Source organism: Babylonia areolata, chromosome 1 (genome assembly GCF_041734735.1).
Source record: "Babylonia areolata isolate BAREFJ2019XMU chromosome 1, ASM4173473v1, whole genome shotgun sequence".
NCBI classification, from domain to species: Eukaryota; Metazoa; Mollusca; class Gastropoda; order Neogastropoda; family Buccinidae; genus Babylonia; species Babylonia areolata.
In genome coordinates this window covers 62,269,508-62,297,442 of record NC_134876.1, presented here as the reverse complement: position 1 = coordinate 62,297,442, position 27,935 = coordinate 62,269,508, and the positions used below count along the sequence as shown (strand labels likewise).

Here is a 27,935-nt window from a genome sequence, read left to right as displayed (position 1 = left end):
TCTTGCATTTGATTGGTCCGCTGGTTAAGCAAACTTCATATGCTGTTGCAGCAAATCGACCCGTCAAAGCAAGAAGTCCCTGCCTGCGTGGACCACCTCATCTATAAATTATTGAAGAGATTTATTTACCATTGGAGATTATGCGACGTAACTTTGGTTATTTATGCAGAAATTGCTTCTGCGGTTCAGTTCATCATTAATATTCATGAGTGTACAATATCTCAGAACCGATATTTACTTTGGAGCAATAGTCCATGTAGTCTAAATATATTTTTGTTTGTAGTTGTGTAAGCGGCACAGAAGCCAAGACGCCGCCTCCCGGATGTGTTAGGTGTCTTCTAAATGGACAGTACGTCCATCATCACCCAGGTTAGCAGAGAAGATGAACTTCTCAATACATTTCCTGCATCGGAAAAAGGTGAGCAACTGCCTGCAAGTGGTCTCGAAAATGGCGCTGAAGTGTTGGAATGTCATGGGCACCTGCACGTTTGTTTCGTGCGAACTTTTGTTCACTTGAATTAGTTATTGCAGTTTATTTTAAATTGTTTTGACATTTGAGGATATCCATAATATGTAGGCTTGTTGCATATGGCTATCCTTGTTTCGTGCCATATTTTGATGTGGTTAATGAGGTCGGACAAAGTTCCGAGGGAGGGACCCATTGGAAATTCTGCAAGAGTTATCGGGTCTGAATACGTGTTGGTTGTCGCGGCGACAATGAGTTGAAAATGTGTACCAGTGTGCACAATAACACACAAATCACCACTCCCTGCAACACACTCACGCACGTCCAAGACACACTACACACAACACGTTCACCCTTTTACACCATCGATATATATTGGAAAAACTAAAGTAAAAGAGTGATTACCTTAATAAACAGGTACGAGCCCATCACACTGATAGTCCCCAAGAAAGAATTACCAGGTACAGAGAGGAAGCAGTCGTAAGTCTAACCAGAAAGACAGAACAAGAGTCATATCTAATTGGATTGAACATTGGCATTATCTCTAATGCAGCTATGTACATATTTCTTCATAATGGAGCATTCTGGGCCTTCCTAAATACCTTAAGACTGAAGAGCATGCTAATTATGTTAATGGCCTCAGTGTTAGATGTATTTGTGACCACTTCAGCAAAACTGGCAGTGCATGTGTGTCTGTGTGAGTGCAGATGTTTGTGTATGTTTGTTTTTATATATCTGTGAGCTAGATGCAAATGTAGATGCACAAATGAATACAATCAACATGCCTTATTTGTTTCTTGAATCAGTGTTACATATTTGTAAGTATGTATGTTTGTATATATATAATATATAGATCTATGTATTCACGTGTCCTCCAAACCTCTTCAAAGACATTTGGCCAAAGGGCCTAAAGTTCAATATCATTATTATTATTATTATTATTATCAAGCGCCTTCTGTCTGGAATTCTCTTTTTCTGGATCTCCATCACTTACCAACTCTACCCTCTTTCAAAACAAACTTTAAAACCCATCTATTCAAACCAGTCTTTGGGTGTGATGAAGCATAGCTAATTGTTTGCATTCTTCTTCCTCCTACCCACACCACTTTGCCCTCTACAGAAGTCATCATATAGTGTTTGTGTATCTGTGGGTGGATGTTTGTGTGTGCACGGACATATGTGTGCGCACAAGTGTGTGTGTGTTGTGTAGGGTATTTTTGATGCGCACGCATGTGTGTGTTCATACTTGCAATTTGTAATATTGTCTTAGTGTAAAGATACACCTATATCATGTATATGTGTTGTTTTTTCATAGGCAGAGTTATGTTATTATGCACCATTGCATATATGTGTTGCTTCATATAAGGTACTTAGACTATAGAGCCCATTACGTGGGGAATATAAGTACTATATATATAATTATTATGTGTGTATGCTCATTTGTTATTTGTCTGAATAATGTAAGCCCATTAATGTGGGGATATAAGTACTATGTATAATTATTATGTGTGTATGCTCATTTGTTATTTGTCTGAGTAATGTTTTATGGGTCTTTAAGATGATTATGCTGCTGAGTGGGGTATGCCACTGAGACTGAGTAGGGTTGTGTGTTTGTGTGTGTGTCTGCATGTGAATATATGTGTGTGTGGAAAGCATGGTCTGCGTATGTAGGTGTGTCGTTGTAGGTTTGGATCTTCGTGTCATTGAGACTGCAAATTTGGAGCATGTGTGTGAGTGTGTGTGTGTGTTTGGTATGTTTTCTCTGTGCGTGTGTGTGTGTGTGTGGAAGCACGCATGCACACGCGTACGTGTGAAAATACAATGAATGCACATATTCCAATCATTTCCTTTTTATGAATCTTTCATTTTATCATATTTTGATGCATTTACAGTATATATTTTTATCAGTTGATTTGTTCATTACATTTCATTTTAGGCTGATATTTTTACATAATAATGGTAAAGCTTCTTTAGCTTTGTGAAGATCCAAATTCTCACAGCTACAACATGTCTCTCAGATATTCATATTCCATTTTAGCATCATCATTTTTATCCAGACCTGCATGAATCCCCTTTTACAGTGTGTATGCACAAGCAGAAGACCAAATGCATTTTAAGGATCCTGTTATCTGTGTCAGTGTAAGTTACCTTGTAGAATACAAACTTACTTCTAAAACAAACATGTACAAGCAAACTTGTGATGTATGTCCTAGTCAGATCTCAACTTCAATTAAAAGGGTCATATTCTGGCATAGCAATGACATAGACAAAGTGTGAAAATTGTCCATGAATGCTGAAGAAATCTCTCAGAAGCCAGATTCAGACAATCTGCAGAATGGAGGTTGGATGAAATTGTACTGTTCTGAAAATCTTTCTCAACATTGGGCAGCTTCTTTAGTAGTATGATCCAAGGTGTGGACTATAATTTTTTTTCTTTCTTTGGTGGAAATGTCTGGTGTATCACAGTCAGTTCAGTCAAGGAGAATAGCAGGAGCATAAAAAGTTAAACTAGCAATGTATTCTGTCACAGTTCACAAAAATGCAAATGACAGTGGCTTTGTGTAAGGGTAGCTCGTTTCATTTCCTGGCTGGGTAGAAGTTATTGATTTTCTATTGATTTTCTGGTGAACAATGTTCGTCTGCCCGACATCAAACTGAAGTTAAGAGGAGTAACAGACTGGGTGGAGTTTGAATCAACAGCTGACATTGTATTGTGGGCATTGTTTTACAAGAGAATGAGAGAAACCTGCAAAAGGCCTTTTGGTCTGGCATTATGTAAAATCGACACACTATGAGCTAAAAGATGGGCTTGTTGACACATTGATGGGTCTTTTCAAATATTTCAAACCTAGACCTGCTCACATACATAAATGTCACACCCAGTCACCACATCTACCCTTTATCTCTCTCTGCCCCTCCCTTGCCCTCCCCAAACACGCTCGCATGCATGCATGCTCTCTCTCTCTCTCTCTCTCTCTCTCTCTCTCTCTCTCTCTCTCTCTCTCTCTCTCTCTCTCTCTCACACACACACACACACACACACACACACACACACACACACACACACACCACAGCACACACACACACACACTCTCTCTCTCTCTCTCTCTCTTGATGGAAAATAAACAAGAATAAAAAAAGAAATAAAAAGTGAATCCTTTGACCCCTTTTGGGACAGGGATCATGAAAAGTAGCAATGTGCATTTCATCACTTTTTTTTTTTTTAATTCGAAAGTCAGCTGAGCATACATTCCATTGCACATTTTGGTACTATTATGAAACTGAAATGACAATAATGCTTTTTAAATATTGCAGTGAACATTGCCAGTTGGGTATCATACATTAGAACACGTGCTCAATTTCCCATTTGCCAAAAACGATATATTTTAGATTAATAAATCCTATTTTGAAAATAGTAATCCAATCCATCGACTGGATGGATGATAGCAGAGTGAAATAGGTTTAGTGATAAATTGTAAAGCATACATTTATTTATAAATATAAGTGGTAGAACAGTTTGGTGTTCTGGTGCTGCTGTTTTTACATGGACAGTATACTATATATATAATTATATTGATTTGGGATGGGGATTGGTCTTGAAGTTGAATACATGTTTATTACCTGTTAGAAAATTTCCTTTTTCATTAGACTTTTCACCTTTATTTTAATTATTTTTATTCATTTATTTTGTGCATCAACTGTAAATCATTTTATAAGGGAAGAGAAACTCAGATCGTGAAATGACAATTTTAACAGAATTCTGATTGTAATTAAGAGTAAGGCAAAGTTTTTGGTAGATCTTTTTAAAACTAAAAGAGACAGAAAATTGTGATTGGCATTAAGAGTTAGACTAAGTTATTCTTGGTGTGTGCATTAAAAAACAAAATTGTGAATCAAATTAAAAGTTCTGGGTATGTGCATAAAAAAGATACAGTGATTGGGATCGAGTAAAACTACGTTCTTGGCATGTGTTTAATGAAAGAGACATAATTCTGATGGGAATTTTAAACAAGAGTTCTAAGACTAATTTCTTGTCATATGCATTATAGAAGAATTGTGATTGGAACTGAAACAGGTTCTTTGCATGTACATTTAAAAAAAATTTAAAAAAAGAAGGAGGAGGAGGATTATGATTGGGATTAAAAGTAAAATGAACTTCTTGGCATGTGTGTTTAAAAAAAAAAAAAGCCATGATTAGAAAAATGATGGTTGTAACTGGAATTACAAGTGAAACCTAAGTTCTTGGCACTGTCTTTGAAGAAAAAGAAAAGAGAGAGAGGAAGAGAGATAGAACAGTTTTATTCTTGATCATGACGTGAAGCAGCAAACATGCTGATACTGGGATAGTGTGTAGATTGGCAGCCGTGCTCATACAGTACAGGGTAGAATGTGGTGCCAGATCTTCCACAACCACTACACTTTTTTTTTAGTTTTAGGGCAACAGGTTGGTGCCAAGTGTGTCAGAACAAGAAAGCGCTCTCAGCACAAACTGGCAATGGAGTGAGGGGAGAGGAGTGGAAATGGGAGCAGGCTGAGTTTTTGTTCCTTTTGTTTTTGTTTTTTAAAGAAAAAAGAGGGAGAGAGAAGGAAAGAAAGGTGCTGCAGGGCTGCACACACACACACACACACACACACACACACAGAGTTTTACACATGATGGAGTGTGACTTAATGATTACAGTTTACTCACACACACACACACACACACACACACACACACACACACACACACACACACACACACACACACTCCTACCCCACCCCCCTTGTTGCTAGAGTGCATGCTTTACTTTCCACAGCAAGTGTTGCCAGTTGATGCACAGCCCAAAAGTAAACTGTCTGGCGCTGTTGCAGTCTTGGATTGCATCTAATTCACACACCAGGAACAAGGATAGGCCAGCAGGGGAAGAGTGCCAAGAATACCATGACATTGATGTTCTTGTAAAACCACCTTGTCTTTCACGGATCCACACACACATGCACACACATGCAAGCACACATGCATGTGCGCGCACGCACACACACACACACACCAAACACACACACACACACACACACACACACACACACACACACACACACACACACACACACACACAATCTTTCTCACTCACTCACACATATATATATACACATAGATCTGCATTGCGTTATTTCCCCAAGATGACATATGAAACCGGAATGTGTTTATTTAACCCCTCTCACAAATTAATATTTGTTTGTAAAATACTATTGTTTATACTTTTATAGTGATGCTTAACAGGTTCACAGAAGTGATATTTTAGAAAACGTAGCTCACACCTGCACATTCACTAGGTCACTTGAAATCCAGATATGGCATTACATTCATTGCATATTACACACAGGGTCAAATGTCCCTATTTAGAACACATTCTTTGAAATAATGCAGTAAGTACTTGGGAGGGGGGGAAATACACCAATACAGCATGAAAAAGAAAAGAGAGAGAAAGAAAGAGAAAAAAGAAAAACTGAGGCAGAAAGAAAAGGAAAAGAAGGTGTTTGGGGTTCTGTTTTTATCTCTAATTTACATGATGTTTCCCCAAACCTGTCAATTTCACATTGGTATTGACTAAGTATTTGGATTTATCCAGAACCAAAGAAAAAGAAATAAGATGATACTGTTACTTGTAACTTATTAAGAAAAGAGGAGGTTGGAAGAAAAGATTGCAAGAAAACACAGGTTTCTCAAACAAAGTGTGGAGAAAAAAACAGCAACAACAAAAATGTTTTTTTGACAATGAATGCAGATGATAACATTATATATATATTTAACGTTTTACAAGTTGTGACAAATGATTGATACAATACACACTCCTATTACCCTAGTATTACTGCCCATAATGTTTTACGTGCAGATCGGCCAAACTTTGAAATCTAGGCCATTAGTCAGGACATCTCAAATCTTTATTCTTAATCGAGAAAATGTTAAAGTTTGAAGAGTGCATTAAACGTATCACTCCTGATGAGTTTTTCTTGAAGGAACTATTATTCATTGGGAAGTAATGTGCAAAGCTTGTAGTAGTTTTGTATTTTGTTTCATTTGGATTGGTAGCACCTGTTGTGCTAGGGATGGAGATTGTCCAATCACGGTGGTCAGCATATATGCAGACTTCATTGCTCCTTAATCCCCTTTATGTGTATACCTGCATACACACAGAAGATTAGATGCACACAGTCCAGGTACCTGTAATGTTGTGTTATCCAATTCAGTGCCCAGTGGTTCACTGAAGCACAAACGATTGCTCAGCTTGCATCACCCCTCATACCATGTTTTCCTATGTGGTGGGGCTGAAATAATCATATGATATTACAATGCAAACAAGAAATGCAGTTTAGCACTCCAACATTTACTGCACGGAGCAGTTCTGTATACACAACCATGCAGAATATGTAATTCGGTAATGGAAACCAAAGTTAAGGAAAATGTGGCTTTGTACAGTGCCAACACAATCTGTCTGTGAAGGACATGGCTATTTCGTATTAGCTTTGAAATTGTTATGAAAGAAAAATTGTTACTGTTAGTATGGAAAAGGGTGAAATAATAAACCAAGGCCAAAAAGAAAAAGATGTATCAGATTATTATCCGTAATCAATCCCTTTTCAATGACTGACTACACCAGCGGAAAAAAATGACTGAAAAGGGAAACTTTGACCCATTAACTCTATTGACATAATCAAAATGTGATTTCAGGCAAAAAAAAACAAAAACCCAAAATTGATCATTTTGATAAAAAGAGGAGTGAGAACAGATTACAGTGTAAGTATAAACCTTGCGGGTGGAGGGAGGAAGAAAATTAAAGCAAATTCCCAGTGGGAATGTGGTGCTAACTGTCATAAATGTTTAACAAGGACAAGAAATTATCAACAAAATGTTTTAATAATCTTTCTTTAAAGCTGGGGTATAAGGTCTTTAAATTCTTATGTTCAAATTATATGTATGTATTTGAAAGTTTTATGCCACAACAGCATGTGACATGTTTTCTGTATTTAGTTTTAAATGCATTTGATTTTGATTTGTAGAGATAAATTGTCAGAAGATGATATGCTGTTGTCAGGATAAAATTAAACAACATTCTGAAGACATCCACTGTTGTGTACATTCCTGAAGTATAAACAAACTCTGCTCTAACCCTCTTCTCTTGCTTTATGAATTTTTCTAATGAAATATAACTATCTGATATGGATAATAGACAGCTCAATACTACACTTGACTTCCTCTCTCCGGATTTGCACCTTTTTGGTAGCGTTGTTGGCCCATTTATTTGATTCTAGATGTGAAGTCTACTGACAGAATGATCCGTTTGTTCCTCTTAAAATAAAATGATGTAGAATCGGACTGATTTCTGTTACTTACAAACTAGATCAGAATAGTATTGGCAAATATAAAACTAAAAGTTGAAAGTAATAGTAATGGGTTGTGGAAATGAGTTCCATTCTTGTGTGTTAAATCAGTGATAGTAGTGATACACTGATAAGGGCCTGATGCAAACTGAGTGGGTGGCACAGTTTTGTGGCCAGCAATCACTCTTGTGCAATGTTCACCTACATTCTGTTCTCACAGTTTTAGGACACTGTGTCTGACTGAATTTTAGGATGATAATCTCTTATCCACTCTCACTGTCCCAGTAGCATGTGATTATTTTCTTTATCTCCGGGGCTGATAGTGTCACGTTTCTGAAGCTGATGTGATACAGGATGTACTTCTTGTCTTGAGCTTACGTGTGACTCCAGTTTACTCTAACCCCAGGGTGGTACTGAAGAGGTTGGAACTGTAGGGCTAAGTAGCTCAGGGTTGTATGGCTGAAGTAGGAGTCCAAGCTCTCTTAGAAAGTGACACAATGGATGAAATGGAAGAGGAACTCCTGACTGAACAGCCCTCATGTTGGGACGGACTTTTGAACTGTTTGTTGTTCTTTTTTAAGTGGGTCTGCTCAGGCACAGGTACACTGCACTTCTCCAGTTGTTTTTGATTAAGAGAGTTCACTGTTTTCAGATGTTACATCACTATGTTTATCTTGTTGAAACTGGATGTATTTAGACATATTTTTGCTAACATGTATACACTCCAGTGCATGCACAGGCATGCGTACATGGGCACTTACACACACACACACACACACACACACACACATAAACACATACATACACATGCACGTGTGTGTGCGCACTCTCTCTCTCTCTCTCTCTCTCTCTCTCTCTCTCTCTCTCTCTCTCTCTCTCTCTCTTTCTCTCTCTTAAATTTACTCATAGGATAAAAGTGATTTGTGGGGAAAAATTACAAAAAGGGATTGTTTTCTTATTTAGTTTTGGTTTTTCAGCAAATTGAGTTTTATGAAATGTTGAGATATATATTTTATATAAAGATTCTTTTGTGCAGCATCAGTGTTCCTGGTGTCAGTGTTCCTATTGAGAAATATTTGTCTTTTTTTGGATGTGTAGTTTGTTTAGTTGAGGCTGGTGTGGGTCCAGTGTTTTGGGATGAAATGGACTTGAAATCAAATTTGATCAATATCTGCATGCAAGTTAACCATCTCATCCGAAAGACTAGACGCTCAGTTTGATGTTCCAGTCAAACTTGGGAGAAAGGGTGAGAGTGGGATTCGAACCTACACCTTCATGGACTCTGTATTGGCAGCTGAGCGTCTTAACCTTTCTGCCACCTTCCATCACAATCTGATAATCACAATATGTGCATTATTGTTATTTATTTGTTTGAAATTGAAGCATGAAAAAAAGGATGAGGGGGTAAAACTTTCTTTAATGTTCACCAGACCATTTTAACCCATTACATTTCAGTGTATTCAGATGAAACTTAATTCACTTAAGTTCATTTGCAAATCCAATTTCTTAGTATGAGGTGATTTTCTTGTGTGCCACCCACTACGGCACAGTGATTAGCTTATGACTGGGAGACTTAATTAAACCCTGTCAGAACCTGGAGTATTGTTTCAGGATTTTTTTTCAGCGACTTTATGTTGATTGCAACTACGGATTCAGTTGTAACGACTGGAGTTGAATCAGTTTCACCCACTTCACATATAAAGTTTGCTACTGCTCATGATTTTTTTACCAGGATTTCAGGTGTCAATGCTTCACAAATTTGTTTGACTGACAAGACTTAAGAATACATTCCTCATGAAATGATATATTACAGGAGGCCCAGGGTACATTCAATTCATGTTGGTTGAAACCAAAAATAGTCCACATAGTGTCTTTAGTGTTGTCCTTAGTGTCATTTATCATGATGAAATAGTGGTAATTGCCTCGGCCATGGCTGTCGGAGCTTTGTTCTGGTGACCTCTGTGCCAGCTTCCCCTCCATTTACATGCTGTGCTTCTGGGGGAGTGTGTTTCACAGGGTACACTGACATCTACTGTGACCTAGCCTGGCATGGCAGGTAGTAATGTACATAACTACATGATTGTATTGTGGAAATATGCTGACCCTTGGCATGAGCCGGCCTGTGACCTGTGGAATGCACTGTGATCCCAGGAATGCAGGATGGTAGCTTCCAGAAGTGAACACATGGTGGCTGTGAAGACTTTCTGCTGTTGTCTTCAAGTCCTCTGTCAGTCACACACTCACTCACACTCGCAAATGTGCTCGTGCACATACACATGTATGCACTCGCACACACACACGCACACGCACACGCACACACACACACACACACACACGCACACGCACGCACTTTCTCACTCAAGCACACACACACACACACACACACACATTGCACACACTCTCACTCTCTCTCTCACATACACACTTTCGCTCTCTCTCTCTCTCTCTCTCTCTCTCTCTCTCACATACTCTACACACACAGTGTGTATGCGCATTCTCACTCAAATGCTTAGAGTTTGCCATCTGACCAAAGATGGGCACCATACAAGTTGCTATGACAAAGAGGAAGAGAGAGACACACACACACACACAGAATGCAACTGAAATCATGTTGGTTTAGTCCAGCTGACTGCAGGGAGCAGCAAGAAACCAATACATCTGTAAGCACAGATTGAACAGTGAAGAAATACTCTAAATTCCTATGGACTGCAGGCACTGGTACATAGAGCAGTGGCTCAGTGCTAATGTACCAAGCTAAGAACTAAAGTGACTGACCACAGCTTTGAACCCCACATAGACTGGAATTTTCACTCCCCTTAACCCACTAGACCTTGAGTGGTGGTCTGGTTGCTTGTCTTTCAGATAAGACAATATGTCAGAGTCCTGTTTACAGCTTGTGTTCAGTGCACATAAAAGAACCCACAGCAACAAAAGGATTGTCCCTGTCAAAATTCTGCATAGTGTGTGGGAATATCAACTTTGATAGTCAAACAGATGCACTTGCAGACAGAAAGAAAAGTTGGATGGTGCTGCATTGTGTCACTGCCTTCTCCCCAGGGAGAGCAGCCTGAATTTCACACAGGGAAATCTGTTATCATAAAAAAAAAAAAAATTTAAGTTACATGATACAATGCACAGAAAAAAAAATCATGTATAGATGTGCTTATCCAAACATGAAAAACAACGGGTCACATCCATACTAGAATATTGCATAGATTTGCATACATATAGATATCAGTTGCATATAGATGTGCTTATCCAAACATGAAAAACAACGGGTCACATCCATACTAGAATATTGCATAGATTTGCATACATATAGATATCAGTTGCTTAAAACAAATGTTTGGAAACATGGGGCCATTGTTAGACAGCTGACACAGGCAACCCTGAAGAGAAATAAAGCTATAATAGGTCTGGAAGCTTGCCAGTAATCCAGCTATTAGTAAGTCCCTCACAGCCTTGGGGAGTAAACTGGTGCTGGCATAATTATATAATTCATAATGCTGTATAATTTTTGCCCAGTTTCCTGGGACAGGGTGAACAACTTTAAGAGAATGCTTTATTGTTTTGTTCGTAATCTTTCTTCTTCTTTTTTTTTTTTTCATCACCTTTGCTTGAACTGTTGAAGTTAACCATGATATACAGCTGCTCTCTGTATCTTAAAAAATGGTATACAGCTGCTGTGTGTTTAAACAAAGAAAGAGTCTCAGAGAGAAGTAATGATAATATAATAATAATGGATACTTGTTGAGTGCTTTCTTTCCCTAAAGGGAGCTCAAAGCACTTTACAATAAACATTAAACAGATACACACATACACAATAACTTACAAAAGGAAGAAAGAAAGAAATGCACACAAGCATAAAACAGATTCAAAGACTACGCCTATTATATAACTTAATTACACACATGTACACACACACACACACACACACACACACACACACACACACACACACACAACACAACACAACACAACACAACACAACAACACAACACTCACACACACACACACACACACACACACACACACACACACACACACACACCAAAAAACAAAACAAAACAAAAACAGAGAGTTTGCATGGCTTATAACTGAATGTCATTGGAAAGGGATGGAAAGTTCATGCATAGGTGTTTTCAAAAAGATGTGTTTTCAGACCTGTTTTAAAAGATTGAAATGAGGGAGAGTGGTGAAGACCTTGATGTAAACTGTTCCAGACAGATGGAGCTGAATAAGAAAAGGAAGAACCACCAAAGGGTTGGGTTTTAACATGGGCAGCGAGTAGCCACTGTGAATCGGATGATGATCTGAGTTGTCATGGGGGGCTGTAGGTTTGAATGACTTCTCTCAGATACTGGGGGGCAGCACTGTTTCTTCTTTCTTTTTTTCTTATTTTAAGGAAGAGACGAAATTATCAGAAAATTAAAGATAGATGAACATTGTGACATTTCACTTTCCAGTTGAACCAAAATGCTGCATTGGATTTTTTTTAAACTCTCTGTCTGTCTCTCTCTCTTGCATACATGGATACACTTTCACATAAATGAATACATACACAAAGTATACAAGCATGTACACAGTCAAGACACTCACTGACTGCATGAATACTTGGTGCTAAAGATCAGAGACTGGTCCAAAACAGACGAGTGGCTGTTCTTCATTGCTTCCCTACTTGCCAAAGAGCATGATAGGAATGAAGCAAGCTAAAAGATCAGTAATAGCTTTTATGTTGTGTTTGTAACATTTGTATCCAGATCATAATTGAGTATTAATTTTGTGTTGTCAGGTACGTCGACGCAGGCAGTGAAGAAGCCACGAAACAGCAGAGGCCTGCTAAGTTCCTTCCTGTGTTGTTTTGGAAACAACAACAACAACAACAATAACAACGCTCCCACCAATTGCCAGGCTCCTTCTGTGGAGGAGAATGGCAATCCCAGGGTAAGAACAATGATTATGATGAAACGCATTCACACAGTGCATTTCTCTAAGTGAATTTAGACTTGATGTGCTGGCAATCACCCATTCACACACAGCCACAGATAAAAATGATGAATCACACTCTACCATTCATACACACACACACACGCACTCATGTGCAGAAAACAGCACAAATTAACAGTGGAGAAAAAAATCACAAAAACACCTCTTGGAGCAGCTGAGTTATTAGCTGGGATTTGAACAGAGGTAGTGTTGGTTGGTGCCCAAGACAGACATGCAGTAGATTCCAGTCAGTGGGAGCACAAAAACTAAAACTGACATTGCCAAAAGACCAAATGAAGACATTCATTTTGGGAATGTATAAGTTGTTGTTTTGTTTTGTTTTGGTTTTTTTTCGTTTTTTTTCCTTGAAGAAACAAACAATAGTAACCCATGTTCCATGTGAGCTATCTCTGGTATGATTATGTCATCTGTGTTTGGATTAAAAAAAAAAAATTATATGATTATCATGTTCATGTGTTTCTGTTGTTGTGTGTGTGTGTGTGTGTGTGTGTATGTGTTTTAATACTGCTTAAAAAATAAGTAGGACAAAAAACTACTGTAGTAGTCGGTCAAGTGTTTTATCTTTTTCCATTGTTGTAGGTAGACATGTATGAAATTAGAATTGGAGGGAGATAGAATCATAGATATAGGTGTACATGTACGCACTATATTCTCTGTGACCTGTTCGCTGTCTGTGCTTTGTTTGAGATTATGTTTTCATTGTGTCTTCTCCCTCTGTGTGTGTTCAAGTGCTTGTGTGTGTTTGTGTGTGTGCTTACATGTGTGTGTGGGTGGGTGGGTAGAGTGTGGGTGTGTGTGTGTGTGTGTGTGTATGTATCATGTATGGGTAGTGATATTTTTATTTCTGAGTTTGGATATACATGTATGTGTGTGTGTGACCAAGTGCATGTTTAGTGTGTGAATGTGTGTGTGTGTTAATCTGTGTCCTTTTGTTTGCATGAACTCTTTATGGAGGGCTTAGTGTTCTACACTATAGCAAAGTGTAAAAAAGAAAACTTGAATTATTATTTTATCACTGTGTAATGTGTGTGTGTGTGCACAAATGTGTGTATACGTATGTGTGTGTCTCTGATTCACTGTAGCATCATTAAGCATGTGTAATACCAAAATTTTTATCTTGGTATTTTTAGAGATTATGACTTTGGAAAAAAAATTCACTATTTCTTTTGATTAATATAGAAGTATTAGTAAATGTATGAAGTTCTTCTTTCACTTCAAACAATTTAAGGAGGCTGGAAAATAATGTAATAACCATGAACACTTCATCAGTTCATGCTCCTTTTTTTTTTCTTTTTTTCTAAAAGTGTATAAGCTAGAACCCATTCTACTCCTAGTTTTAAAAGGTTAAAGATCCCATACCCTTTTACGAAAACAGGACAGTGAATTCATATCTACTGTATCTAGGTCTCAGTGTTGGAAGGTGGGGCCCACCCTCTCCTTCCTTCCTTCCTTCCTTCCTTTTTTTTTTTTTTGTTTTTTTTTTTTTGTTTGTTTGTAACTTCCCTAACAGAAGTCAGGTTCCGATTCACATGTGGATGGAGAAAGGCAGTTTGGAGCAAAGTGTCTTTCTCAAGGTGTGAAGGACACACAATGAATACCATACTGAAACAGGGCCTGGAACCCTGATCCCTGGTGAACACAGGATCAGAAGTCCACCGCATAACTGATTCTGCCATGACACCTGATCTCTACTCCTAGACTAGTAGACATGATGGAAAAAAATTGAGCCAAGACCTTGATTTGGCTAAGAGATAGAGCTTATTCTAATGATGTATAACCTGTTTCATTTTATGTATTCTTGGTATTTTTACATGTTGTGCTAATTGTGAATTTCAGGAGTTTGTATTGTTGCAGCCCACAGAGCGGTACTTGTTGCCTCCCGTCCTCAAACAAGACGTGGATAAGAAGTGCGTGGTGATAGACCTGGATGAAACTCTTGTACATAGTTCTTTTAAGGTGAGAGCACTGTTGTTGTTTTTTCATGTCTGCACTTTTCTTTTTTTTTCATGTCTCATGATAGATACCAGGAGAAAAAAAAAAGAAGAATGATTTTTTTCTGACAGTGCCAGATAACGAAGTGAAATTACTACATGTAGAATATGTCTTCCTGCCTCTTTGTCACCTTTTGTTTCATTTGGAGGAATAAAAAGGGAAGAAATAGGTGTTCAAATTTGTAATATTTGTTTTATTGTGGACATGGAACATGGTTTTGATTGTTTATAATTCAGGTGATGATAATACTGGAAACTGGGGTGGTGGCCAGGTAGGGTTTTTATTGTTTATAATTCAGGTGATGATAATACTGGAAACTGGGGTGGTGGCCAGGTAGAAATGCACTGGACTATGAAGTGAGTGTGTATAGGTTCAAGTCCAGTATACAGACTGGGATTTTTCTCTGCCCCTTGCCCCATTCACTCGACCATGAGTGGTGATGTGGTTGCTAGTCCTTCGGATGAGACGATAAAATGAGGTCCCATGTGCAGCATGCACTTAGCGTATGTAACAGAAACCCTGGCAACAAAAGGGTTGTCACTGGCAAAATTCTGAAGAAAAATCCATTTTGATAGTAAGACAATTACACTTGACAGGAAAAAGGGGAAAAAAAGGTGGTGCTGCACTTTATTGATACCCTCTCCTTGGAGAGAGTAGCCCAAATTTTACAGAGAAGTGACTTGTGACATAGAGTAATGATTATAATACAACAATATATTATTGTGATGAGTGATTAGAAACTCCAGGGAAAGCTGGACAGTACAAGGTCTTCATAGAAGCCCCCCTCAGCCAAGTGTTTCAGCCCTTAACTCCTTACTTTTATTTGTGAGAGATGTTCTTATTTATAACTGTATGTATGGAGGCCTTCAGAGGTTGCAGGCCTGAACCATTGATGTATAAAATTTGTAGAAATAGCATGTGCCTGTACATGTTGCAGATCGTAAAGACATGAATACCTTTACTTCATGGCAAAACAAAGGAAGAAAGTGAACTGAACTTACGTTTTGATTTGATGATGTTTTTCATGTATTTTCATCACGGACAGTCTTTGTCGTCATTTGGGTTGTGATCAACAGTCAGAACGAAAAACATTTTCTTTGATATCAGAATTCACCCCGGTAAAGATGGTTTTTCACTTGGATTTTTTTCAGAAATGATTACAGTTTCAATTTTTGTATATCAGTTAATTTGTGTGTGTGTGTGTGTGTGTGTGTAATGTACGCGTGTGTGTGGTCACTGTCTTTTCGTCTTTTGTATTTTATATACTTATGTAATGTATGTGTTAACATTTTTTTTAAATCATTGAAGGTATTTATCATTTTGTTTACCTTCTGATTTATCGTCATTTATTATGGTGATAAGTAGTGTTTATTATGGATTTTGGAATTGTTTTTTGTCAGTATCAGTAATGAGTGAAAATGTGTTTCGTTTTCAGCCCATCAGCAATGCAGATTTTATCGTGCCAGTTGAAATAGATGGTAATGTTCATCAGGTGAGATACTGTTCTCTTTTTGGTTTTGGTTTGTTTGTAATTTTGTTTTTGCTGCCCTATTATCTGCACCATTTTCAGTGGCCTTACTCCCACACCACCATTCCGAGTCCCCCATACACAGCCACTCTCAAATTCATCTGTTGCAGTCTCAGCATTTACATTCTACAGGGAACTATCAATGCTTAGGTCACCAGTAGGTGGCACATACTATTGAATTTAATTATTATCTACAGGGCTCCCAACTGGTTCACAAATATGGACAATGATACACAAATAGGCATCTGTGATTTATTGTTCAGTGTTCGTTTTCCAGTACAAGAAAGTACTGTTCCAGTGACAGAGTTACTATTTTATGGAATTCACTATCACATCAACTGAAAGAAGTACCATCAATTTGTGCATCCAAGAATGAAATGCATGATTCTTCAAAATTCTTAACATTTTTAGAAGCTTTAACAAGTAAGCAGTTTGCGAATTGAGCGTGATACCTTGACCAAGTATACCAAGCTATTTTGTGAAACAAACGCTTTCCAAAAATGTTGCAGCTTGTTTTGTCCCATCCTACTACTGCTACTACCACTACTGCCACTACTACTACTGCTACTACTGTATTAGAAACCCAAATAACCCGATTTCACTTTCACAGTGTATATATTATGAATTTCACTCCTCAAGTTATGGTTGATTTGCCCTTTAGAAAACAAAATAAATGCTTACATAATTGTCTTCAAGCTTGATATTTTTCATCCACTCACCTTTTTCACCAGTCTCAACAATCTGATTATTTTGTTGATTGATCAAAGCACTTAAGTCTGAAAGTGGTTGATTTTTTTTTTCTTTCTTTTTTCTGGTTGACATTCTTGTTACAGCACTGTGTACTGGTGTTCTAGTCTGTTGCTTTATGTTGATGATTCTTTGAAAAATAGTTAATGGGATTATGGGAAGTTGGAGATAATCTGTTGCCATTGAACCTATGGCTGTAGAGAACCTGATGTGATTCTGCAAATGTAAATACATACATTACCCTTGAGTCAGTTGGTCTACTGCAGTCCTGATGGTCTGTGTGCTTTATGAAACTTGGCTGTCATTGATCGAGGGCTATGAGTTGAGAATTGAGGTGCTATGTTTTATATGTTATTCCATATTTATGTTTGTAGATTTGGGTTTTTTTCTGTTTGTTTTTTAGCAATACTCTCATAGATTTTTATTATTGCAATTGCCAAATGTGTATTTTAAAAAAAGATTTAAAAAAAAAAGATATATAAAGAAAAAGAAAAAAAAACAAAAAAACTTCTACCTCCATAACCTCTCCTCACAATACTGAAGCTATGTTTTTCTTATATCCTTAAATATAAGAAACATTTTTGGCTGGCTACAAAAGTTTCGTTGACAGATTAAATTTGAAAGTTTTGTATTGAATCATTATCATACATTTGATATATACTGTTCTTTATATTTGATATCTTCTCTATTGATAAGAGTTCTTACTGTTTTAAGAATGGATATTGATTTGATGAGATTCATGATCATGTGATTGGAATATTGCAGGTGTATGTGCTGAAGCGTCCTCACGTAGACGAGTTTCTTCAACGTATGGGTGAAATGTTTGAGTGTGTACTTTTTACTGCCAGTCTGGCAAAGGTGAGTTAGAAATCATTTCTTCCTTTGACATGCTTTTGAATATGCTTTGATTTTGTCATCACCGTGGTAATTCAGATATGATCTTGAATTGGAAATAAACAGATAGTGTTGCCACTTCTCTTTTAACATAATTCTGTGATTTGCAGAATCAGATTTTGCCATTTACTCATAACCCACATCAGTTACTGAGTGTTACTGAGAGTTGTTTCCCTTTGCCTGTTGGCAACACCCCTTTTACTCCCCTTCCTGTAATTGATTTCTCTTCATTGCTGTTTCCACAACCTAAGCAACATGTCTCTGAGACAGAAGCATGAGTCCACTTTCCCAGAAACCTAGATGATAATGACTAGGTTTACCTGCCTTTTTATGTGTGTAACAATGCAGATTTGAAAAGAATATACAGCATAAGCGCGACCCTTTGAATAAGTCTGCAACCACCCAGAATTATTGGGACATCATGGTTTTTAACTTACGAGAAGCCCTGTTGTGTATGCATGACTTTTATGTGTGCCAGTGACTGTGGAGAGGGCACTGCTTTGTGTTGCAGTATGCTGATCCTGTGGCAGACCTGCTGGACAAATGGGATGTGTTCAGAGCCAGGCTTTTCAGGGAATCATGTGTCTTTCACAGAGGAAATTATGTCAAAGTAGGTTTTTCTTTGTAGTTGTTTCAGTGTCCTGTTACTATGTTCGTGAGTGTGTGTGTGTGTGTAAATATATGTATAAGTGTGTGTGTAAATATATGTGTGTTTGGCATATGTGCAGAGAAAGTAATCAATGTGTATGTGTTGTCGATTCATGAAGGCTTTGGTATTTTCCTATCTTGCTACTACAGAGAGCACGTTTGCAGTATACATGCGCCAATGAAGGCTTTGGAGTTGTCTGTTCTTGAAGACTTTTGGGTTAAGGTTCTCTATGTTTGTTTCATATATGCAGAACACTTTTTTTCCCCCATATATGAAGAGTGCTTTATTTATGAATCATTGCCTTTTTAGTTTGTTACATGCACAGCAAAAATTTGGTTTGACATTATTAGAGATTGTCTGTATCAGCTTGAACTTTGTCAGCTGGAATGAGTTATAGTCCAGTCACCAGTGAAGTTGGACTTTTTCAGGATCCACTGATAGTGTTGAGATTTTGAGCAGGACCACCAAGATTCTAGAGGCTGGCTTGCAAACACATATGAAATTGGATCTCATTTTAGCCGTATACCTTACTGTGGCAGCCAGTCCTCATGTTTTTCTTTAGTGATTCATACCACCTATCTTCAGTCTTAGACCTAACTCGAAATACTTTGAAACACAAAGTCATTTGCACAACAGGTTGCCTACCAGGGTAGAGACGACTGACAGCTGCCTTAGCACGCTTCATTTGCTTACTTTGTCAGGTTTGAATCACATGCACATATACACATATATATTAGATTCTTCATTCATGTAAAAGCCCACTCGTGTGCATACGAGTGAACGTGGAAGTTGCAGCCCACAAACGCAGAAGAAGAAGAAGATTCTTCATCTGCCTTTTCATTCGAGAGGTTTTAATGAAGCTGTTCTTGTGTTTCAGGACTTGAGTCGGTTGGGTCGAGATTTGAATCAAGTAGTGATCATTGACAATTCACCTGCTTCCTATATCTTCCATCCAGACAATGCTGTAAGTATGAGTTTGTGTGTACGCATTTGAATTTACCTGTGATGTATATTGTCTGTAGCTGATTATTAGTGTTATTCCATCGTTTGGACTTCTTTCCCCCATTGGTTTATGTATTTGTTGAAACAGTTTTCTGCAGTCGTTGATATTACTTTAAGCATACTCTTTAAAAAATTTAATTTTGGTTGTGCAGTGTAAGGGTTTGATTCAGTAAGTTCAGAAGTCATGTTTGCATAGATTACTTCACAGTTTTGTTTTTTATTCTCACCTCACTCTGTGTTCCATGCTGCCTTTGTTGAAACATGGATTGCACATTGAGCAAAGTTAGCATGGTTCACATGGCACCATCATAGATTTACAAAGTTACCAGAACTTATTTTATTGTTAAAAAATTTACTCAGGTCTAACTGCTCTATTTTACGGACTTATTAAGCTCATGCACCTTATAGAACAGTGCACCTAACGTGTGATTAAAATCTGTCAAAACATTATGTATCAGAATTGTATTAAGGTCAACCTCCAAACTCAGGAATGTGAGAGTTTGTGGTGGTGAAAACAAATTTTAACCTTCCAATAAATCAATGAAAACAGCACACAAATAACACACTAGACAGCACACAAACAACACACTAGACAGCACACAAACAACACACACCAGACAGCACACAGAACAACACACTAGACAGCACACAAACAACACACACCAGACAGCACACAGAACAACACACTAGACAGCACACAAACAACACACAAGGGAGAGAGGGAACAGGACAGGTTCAGAAAGGCAGAAATCAACAGACAAGTGAACAGATGATGCAACATATGAAGAAAGTTCCAATCATGTTTAGTTAGTGCCTTGGCATCGACTTTGACTGAAGGTGCAGATGTGGCTCCAGTAGCCACAGTGATTGACCCATTCACTGATCAACTTGTTTATTATTTTGATGTGAACCATATAACATGCTGCACCTTATTTATTGAAAAAAATTGGCTTTTTTTTTTAACTTTGGAGGATACGCCTTAAGTGGGAATCACCTTGTAGTCTGTACAATACACTTTGAAGTAAGTGTATAGTCAGCATGACATTGATGGGATGGGTTGTGTTTCCAGGTGCCAGTGTCTTCATGGTTTGATGACATGGCTGACAGCGAGTTGCTGGATCTCATACCCTTCTTTGAGAACCTGGCCAGTGTGGACAATGTGTATTCCTTACTAAAAACAACATCCTCTGAGTCGCCCGGCACCACCCCTCCCTCTTAGCACTGCCTGAAGGATGGCGTTGTGTCACCCGTGTCACCTCACCTGTCTGGTCTGGAGGGGTATCGCCTGTCTGGCCTGGAGGGGTGTCACCTGTCTGGCCTGGAGGGGTGTCATTTCACCTGTCTAGCTTGGAGTGGTGTCACCTGTCTAGCCTGGAGGGGTGTCACCTGTCTAGCCTGGATAGGTGTCACTCCACCTGTCTAGCATAGAGGGGTGTCATCCCACCTGTCTGGCCTGGAGGGGTGTCACCTGTCTGGCCTGGAGGGGTGTCATTTCACCTGTCTGGCATAGAGGGGTGTCATCCCACCTGTCTGGCCTGGAGGGGTGTCATCCCACCTGTCTGGCCTGGAGGGGTGTCACCTGTCTAGCCTGGAGGGGTGTCACCTGTCTAGCCTGGATAGGTGTCACTCCACCAGTCTAGCATAGAGGGGCGTCATCCCACCTGTCTGGCCTGGTGGGGTGTCACCTGTCTAGCCTGGAGGGGTGTCACCTGACTGGCCTGGATGGGTGGGTGCTTGTTCTGCTGGACCAGCCCACTGCTTGCTGTGCGTGGACACTGTGGAGCCAGCTCCTGAGCCGTGTGAATCGGTGTTCATCATTATGCAACAGAACTTGTCCAGCTGCAGTGATAAGCGTCGCTTTTCTTCTTTCTCTGTCCACCACTCACTGAAGATAATTTGATCAAAATCATGAGGTCTTGGATCCTGACTGATTTTTTTTTCTTCTTTTTCTTTTTGTTTTGTGTATGTTCTCGTATCTTTTACGAAACTATTTTTAATTACACATACTCTTCCTTGACCCACTGATTTCCTTTTTCATGCAGAGTGATGCGGTCTTTGATTGTCTAGCAGTCCAGGATTGATTTGTTTTATGTTCTTAACTTTTACTAATTTGATTTTCTCATGCTGGAGTGTTACTCTGTATTTGTTTACTGTCAGTCTAATTATGGGTATCAGTCCAGCTGATAAAAACTTTTAATTAAAAAAAAAATTTTTAATCCTGTTTTTAGATGTAGATTTTCAGTCTCAGGTTCTCTCCTTGGACTTACTGAGTCACCCTGTCATCCTGACTACTGTGTCACGTTGTGTTGTTCTGTGCCTGAAGCTCTGGCTACTGGCTGTTGTGTCCTTACTGGCCTTCACAACAACTCTCCATCTGTGCTCTGGTTGTGACCTTTACCTTGTAGTTAGCAGTCAACCTTCTGCGTCGCAAATATTGCTGATTGCCTGCCATCTCAGGATGTTCTAGCGTAGGTCTTCATCTACCTTTTTTTTTGTTGTTTGTTTCTCTTTTCACCACCTCATACGTTGAAGGTATTCATTGTACATGAAATTTATGGACTTATAAATGGAGGTTTGTGGCTGAGGAAGACCTGTCATTGGAAAAAGATGAAAAATATTGTGAAGGAAAAGATATGAAAAATAATGTGAAGGCTATGATGAGTTGTAGAGGAGCTAGACACACAAAATCATTGATTTCTTGTCAAATCAGTCACAAGTGCCTATCACCATTGCACAGAGTTCATAAATCATTTCGTAAAAAGAAAAAAATGTCATCCTGCACTTTTGTTTATCTTTTAAAAACAACCCTAATTGTTTGAGTGCTTGTGAAAGTTCGTACAAATCATCACCAAAAGTAATTACAAATTATTATTTTAGATTATGAGCAGAGGCATAACTGCTCTTGTTAAAATAAAATGAATAATGAAATGAAACATGAAGATCAAGACCGTTATCTTCGGTTTTGATCTGTGAATAATCAGCTGGTACACCAGAATGTTTTTTTTAATCAGTTGGTACACCAGAATTTTTTTAATCAGCCTTTTTAATATGATTGATGACCATGATCTTTTACCTGCTTGCTCTTCCACTGACTTGCAGGTGTTGCTCACAGAGCTATCTTGTTGGAAGTGTTGGACAATGGACATGGCGTGGAGGTGTGTTGTCAGAGTTCTTGAAACAGGTTTCACTGTAAGGTGGGAAGGCATGGATGTTCGTCCGCCAAGACTCATCTGCTGGCTTGTTATAGACTCGTTAAAGTATTGGGCGGATCATCTGTCACTGGCTTGTTACTGTGGACGGAGTGGATTCTGGATGTGTTTGTGTGTTGGCCATGATACTTAAATCAACTGTGAACCACAAGGCAGCTACTAGAACTGAAAGCCTTGCCTCTGGTCAGTGAGCTAGCCAGAGTGCTTGCCTCAGAGGCTGGCCTTAGTGCATCTTGTGGATTGAACTGTAGACGAGCAGTTAAGCTGCTCTCAGACTGGTTGAAGAATGCGAGTGTCTGACTTAAACTGGAAACTACAAACTGTGTGCCTTTCGTTCAGACATGTTCATGAAAGTATTCTTTTTCTGTAGTGAAGGAGTGAGTGTGCAGTGTGCAGTTCATGTTACCGTTCATTGTGAGAGGATGGATAACGTAGATGTGATAATGGATATTATATGGAATTTCTGTCATCCTGTTTTTACTGGTGTGTTTGTGCTATCTGTGATTTATTCCTGTGGTGTTGTTATTCATAATTTATTGTTTTGTGTTTATATGTGTGATTTTTGTTTTTGTTGGGGAGGTTTATGTATGTGATTTTTGTTTTTGTTGTTTATGGAGATTTATGTATGTGATTTTTGTTGTTTATTTTTGTTGAAGAGGTGGAATGTGTTGTTGACAAAGAGAAGGTTGATTGTCCTTACTTGCTGTGAGACTCGCTTCATAATGCTTTCAACAAAGGGGGAGGCGTGAAATGAAAAATATTAGTCACAATACAAAAATATGAAACACCGTTTCAGTTAAGTTACAGGTGTTTGTAAATGTGTAATGAGATACATAAGTCTAAAGCAAAAGTGGACACACAACATTTAAAAGTGGCATAACTTTGCCTCAAATTCCTTGTTCCAGTTGTCCAATCCTCATCCTCTGTCTGTCTAGCAAAAACAGGGAGACGAATCACAGATGTTATGCACTCTGGGGTTCCCCCTCCTCATTCTCTTATGCACAGTTGCTTTTTTCTTCTTCCTTTGATGTAGAAGCATTGTGATTACTTCTAATTCATACCAATGTCAGCAGCGCAATGCTTGGAGTCATCGTGCCTGAGACAGGCCTTTGACCGTCCACAATGAATGGACAAGGCACCTCGCTTGACATCCATGTTTATTCCCTTCAGCCTGGCCAACCATTTTGAGTGCCTGGCCAGTGGGCCATTTTGTCTTGCTCTGTCAGTGTATGGCAAGCAGCAGCAGCAGCAGCAATAAGGTCGCATATCGGTACAGGGTGAGCCCAGTATTTGCCCAGACAACTGTTCCTGCACTCACAAAAACAGATGTTGCCTGCACTACCAGTCCAGGGCATCTATCTGTCTCTCTTTGTGAGAGTTACACAGATGTAAGCCTATTGATGGTGGTCATTCTGTGGACTATGCACTCTTCTCTCTCCCCCCATTGTTTTTTGTTTCTTTTGTGTGTTTTTTTTTTTAAACCACATCACAGGTGGAGGTACTGCTGTATTGAAGCGAAGCGCACTCTTATGGGAGAGCAGCCTGAATTTCTTATAGAAATCTGTTGTGACAAAGACTAATTCAATACAGTACAATACCATACCATACCATACCATTCACAATACAATACAGAGAAACCCTACCAACAGAAAAGGCTGTTATGTATCCCCCCCAAAAAAAAGATATTCATGGAGTGTTAAAAGATTAAATTAGGTGAATTAAAATACACATAACATGATCACAGGTAGAAATAATAACAGTTATGAAATCTGTGTGCGCATACTCCTTTCCTGGTAAAACAAAATGGCTAACACTGAAACAGCGGCACATGAATACAGATGGGAAATGCTACAGTTTTTGTTGTGAGTGGCATTTTGATAAGCCAGAATGTGTTACCTGGTTGGCAAAATTGCATACCACAAGTGTGATGATTGTAAAGATGGTGAATGTATTCAGCTTTCTTCATAAACTGTATTTGCGCAATCCTAAGTTTGTCATGGATGTTTGACATAATGAGAATGTTCATCTGCATACATGTTTCAGTTTGTGGTCTGTCTGTCAGGTTTAATTTTATAGCTTAATGTTAGTGTTGGGGTCCACATTATATGGTGAAAGCTCCCAACTCAAGAAAGTCGATATATCTTCTTTTTTTCTTTATTTTTTGTTTGTTTGATTTTTTGTTTCTTACTACTACCTCTTACGTTGAAATACAGATTAGGTTGGTTTGCTTCAGGATTTGTTGTCTGAGTGCCTTTTTTTCAGTTTACCACTCCATCTCTCATCCTGTCTGTATATGTATGTGTGCTTTTCTTTCTTTATTATTGTTATTGAGTGGTAAGGAAAGGAAATATTCTAAAAATTACACTTCTGCATGCATAATATGGTGAAATTGGCAACAACTTTTTTTTTTTTTTTTTTTTTTTTTTTATCTGGTCATTTTTTGCACTTCTTATTGGTCTTCCTCTTTTACCATCCATCCTGCTCTTCCCTTGATATTGAATGTCCTCCTCCCTTTCTAAACCGCCACACCGGGGCTCATTTTGTTGTCATCCACAAGGCAAGCCACAAAAAGAAACCACCAATGTCAGGAGAGAAAGGGGTTGGGGCCGGGGGAGGGGGGGGGGGGGATGATGAGGCCAACTATCAGTTTGGTGATGTTCAGTTGTGGTGTGCATGTTCTGATTCATCTTCAAGTAATTCAGGACACCATCTACTACAAGACCTTCAGCCTGTGATTTATTACGATTCTCGATTAAAGGCAATGGTTTATAATTTCTGCGGTGGTGGCGAATGTTCGTTTTTTCTTAAATTGTTCGCAGTTACCCCAGTCATCTCCATACTCCCACCCTGCCCTCTTTTTATTTTATTTTATGTTTTTTGCTTAGAATTTTAACAAGTTAAGGATATTGATACTAGTCCAGATTTTTTACAGTGCATTGAATAGTTCTGGAATGTATTTGGTCATTTTGCTTATTTAACCGAGGTGTAACACAAACAGAACAATTGCTGCTGTTGATTAATGCATATGAGAATCGATCTCATATGACTGGTAAGTGTATATATACACACATAATTTGACTAATAATCTGTAAACTTCAACTCAGCAGACTGTCTTGACCTGCAGATTTCTTATCCGAACACTGATTTATTAGAGGAGATAGAAATCTTTTGCTGTCTTGTACATTCAGCAGTTTAATACTTTAAAAAATGAAGGGTGGTTGAACTTATGTACAGCTATGTGTCATAGAAAATTAATGAAAAGTAACCCTTTTCTAGTTCTTTTGTGCCTGTAGTAATCAGTTCCAGCTTCACATATTACCAATCTGATTAAAAAGTAACATTGTTTCTGATTCTTTTTTGCCCAGAATAAGTAGTTACATAGCTCCTTTAACAAAACTATTTTTGCTTCAATTGCTGTAAAGTTAAAGGCATAACTCGACAGTTTTGATTATTTCTCTCTCCCATGACAGTCTTTGTATTAGGATTATTTGTATTAGGATTGCATCTCACCTCTCGCAAGTCAGTGGTTATGCATCTCTGATGTCTTTCCATGTGTAATACACCGAATATGAAGTTGTGCAGATATGCCAACTATACTGTCATACTGATCATTGTTTTTGTGTGTGTTTTTGTTGTTGTTGATTTTGGTGCCCCAGAATTTGGGACAGTTTGTTTTCTATATTTTGTTGATGATGGGGTAACGATACTGCTGCCATGGCAGTCCATTTAGGTTTGGGAATACTTGACAAGGCTGCATTCACATAATGTACCGTGTACCGTGGCGTCAACCAGGCTGAGAGATACAGACACCTGCAGTGTTGGTCAGAAAATTTGAGCAACACTCCCAAAGATGTATCCGTGAAGTGGATGAACCAGGATTCTGTGGTCCTAGTCTTCCCTTTGACCTTCCAGTACATTCAGTTCTGGGTAGGATCTGCCACAGGCCATCAGGCCATAACGCGAACTACTTTGCCACAGCGGCTAGTATTGTTAATATTGTTTCCAATGGTCAGAGTGATAGATCGATGCTCAATTGAGATTGGTCTGTCATTATAGACCATGACATTTATTGATTGGTCTGTCATTGTAGACCATGACATTTATTGATTGGTCTGTCATTGTAGACCATGACATTTATTAGATACCAGATATAATCAGTCTCGCGGAAGATTTTCATATTTTGTCATATTTTTTATTATGGAGACCAAATTATTTTCCGAACATTATCGTCTTTTATTTTTAAAACCTAGAAAGTTTATACGTAAAGTGATAAATGAGATACATTTGCTGCAGTATTGTATTGGTGTTTGTGTGTGGTTTTTGTTGATTTTTTGTTTGTTTGTCAGTATTGTGTTACACACACACACACACACACATATATATATATATTTATTTTTATTTTTTATTTTATTTTTTTATAGAGTATTTCTGTTGTCAAGTGTAGATTCTTAATATATTTTTTTAAGTTGTTCTTTCAGTATTCTTATACTTTCTTTTTTTTATATTCTTTTGATAATTTTTCCATTCATTTATTTGACTGTTTAATTCTGTTTATACAGGTTTGTTCATATATCATGCCTATGATGCTTATTATTTATCTTCGCACACTCTTTCACTCTTTCTTTTCACCGTCACTCATCATTTTTCCTCCCTTTCCTCTCTTTCTCTCTCTTTCTCTCTCTTTCCCCATCTTATCGGAAAGTAACTTTTTTTTTTTTTATCACATTGATTCATCACAAGGAACTCATGAAAATGACTGGGATAAGTCAGTCCTGTGAGAAATTCACTCTTGTTTTCGTGGACAAGGTTGAAGGGAAAAAACAGTTACGTTAAGAATACTTGTTGATTGTCTGACTGAAATTTCTTCAGCTTAAGTTTATTTTAGGTAGTTGTGGTGTTTCGTCAATAAGTATTTGATTGGTAAATCATTGGAGAAGTGTGACTTGAAAAGTCATAAGTATTAAGATCACTTTTGCAGAAATATGAAGATTTTTGTAATTTTACGTAATCATTGGACATTTGTGACTTGAACAGCGATTACACACACACACACACACACACATGCATATATATATATAT

The 27,935-nt window shown here is 38.2% G+C and overlaps 1 protein-coding gene across 2 annotated transcripts; it reads left to right on the top strand.

The window, feature by feature from the left end:
- Positions 1-226: 226 nt before the first annotated feature.
- On the top strand, positions 227-27,935 carry LOC143285135 (carboxy-terminal domain RNA polymerase II polypeptide A small phosphatase 1-like). 2 transcript variants are annotated; one of them, XM_076592371.1, is made up of 8 exons: positions 227-418; positions 12,621-12,772; positions 14,690-14,791; positions 16,263-16,319; positions 17,868-17,960; positions 18,508-18,606; positions 19,523-19,609; positions 20,717-27,935. In XM_076592371.1, exons 1-8 carry the CDS (start codon positions 343-345, stop codon positions 20,864-20,866), a joined length of 816 nt encoding a protein of 271 aa, XP_076448486.1. In that variant the 5' UTR covers positions 227-342; the 3' UTR covers positions 20,867-27,935. The 2 variants fall into 2 exon arrangements, with proteins under 2 accessions (XP_076448486.1, XP_076448478.1); XM_076592363.1 differs by having other exon boundaries at positions 14,672-14,791.

What these genes read in the sequence shown, in the direction of transcription:
- LOC143285135 (XM_076592363.1), top strand. Translation starts at nt 343, where the DNA reads ATGGACAGTACGTCCATCATCACCCAGGTTAGCAGAGAAGATGAACTT. An exon ending in TTGTACATAGTTCTTTTAAG is followed by an intron (nt 14,792 to 16,262) that starts GTGAGAGCACTG and finishes TTTCGTTTTCAG; the next exon opens with CCCATCAGCAATGCAGATTT. An exon ending in ACAGAGGAAATTATGTCAAA is followed by an intron (nt 18,607 to 19,522) that starts GTAGGTTTTTCT and finishes CTTGTGTTTCAG; the next exon opens with GACTTGAGTCGGTTGGGTCG.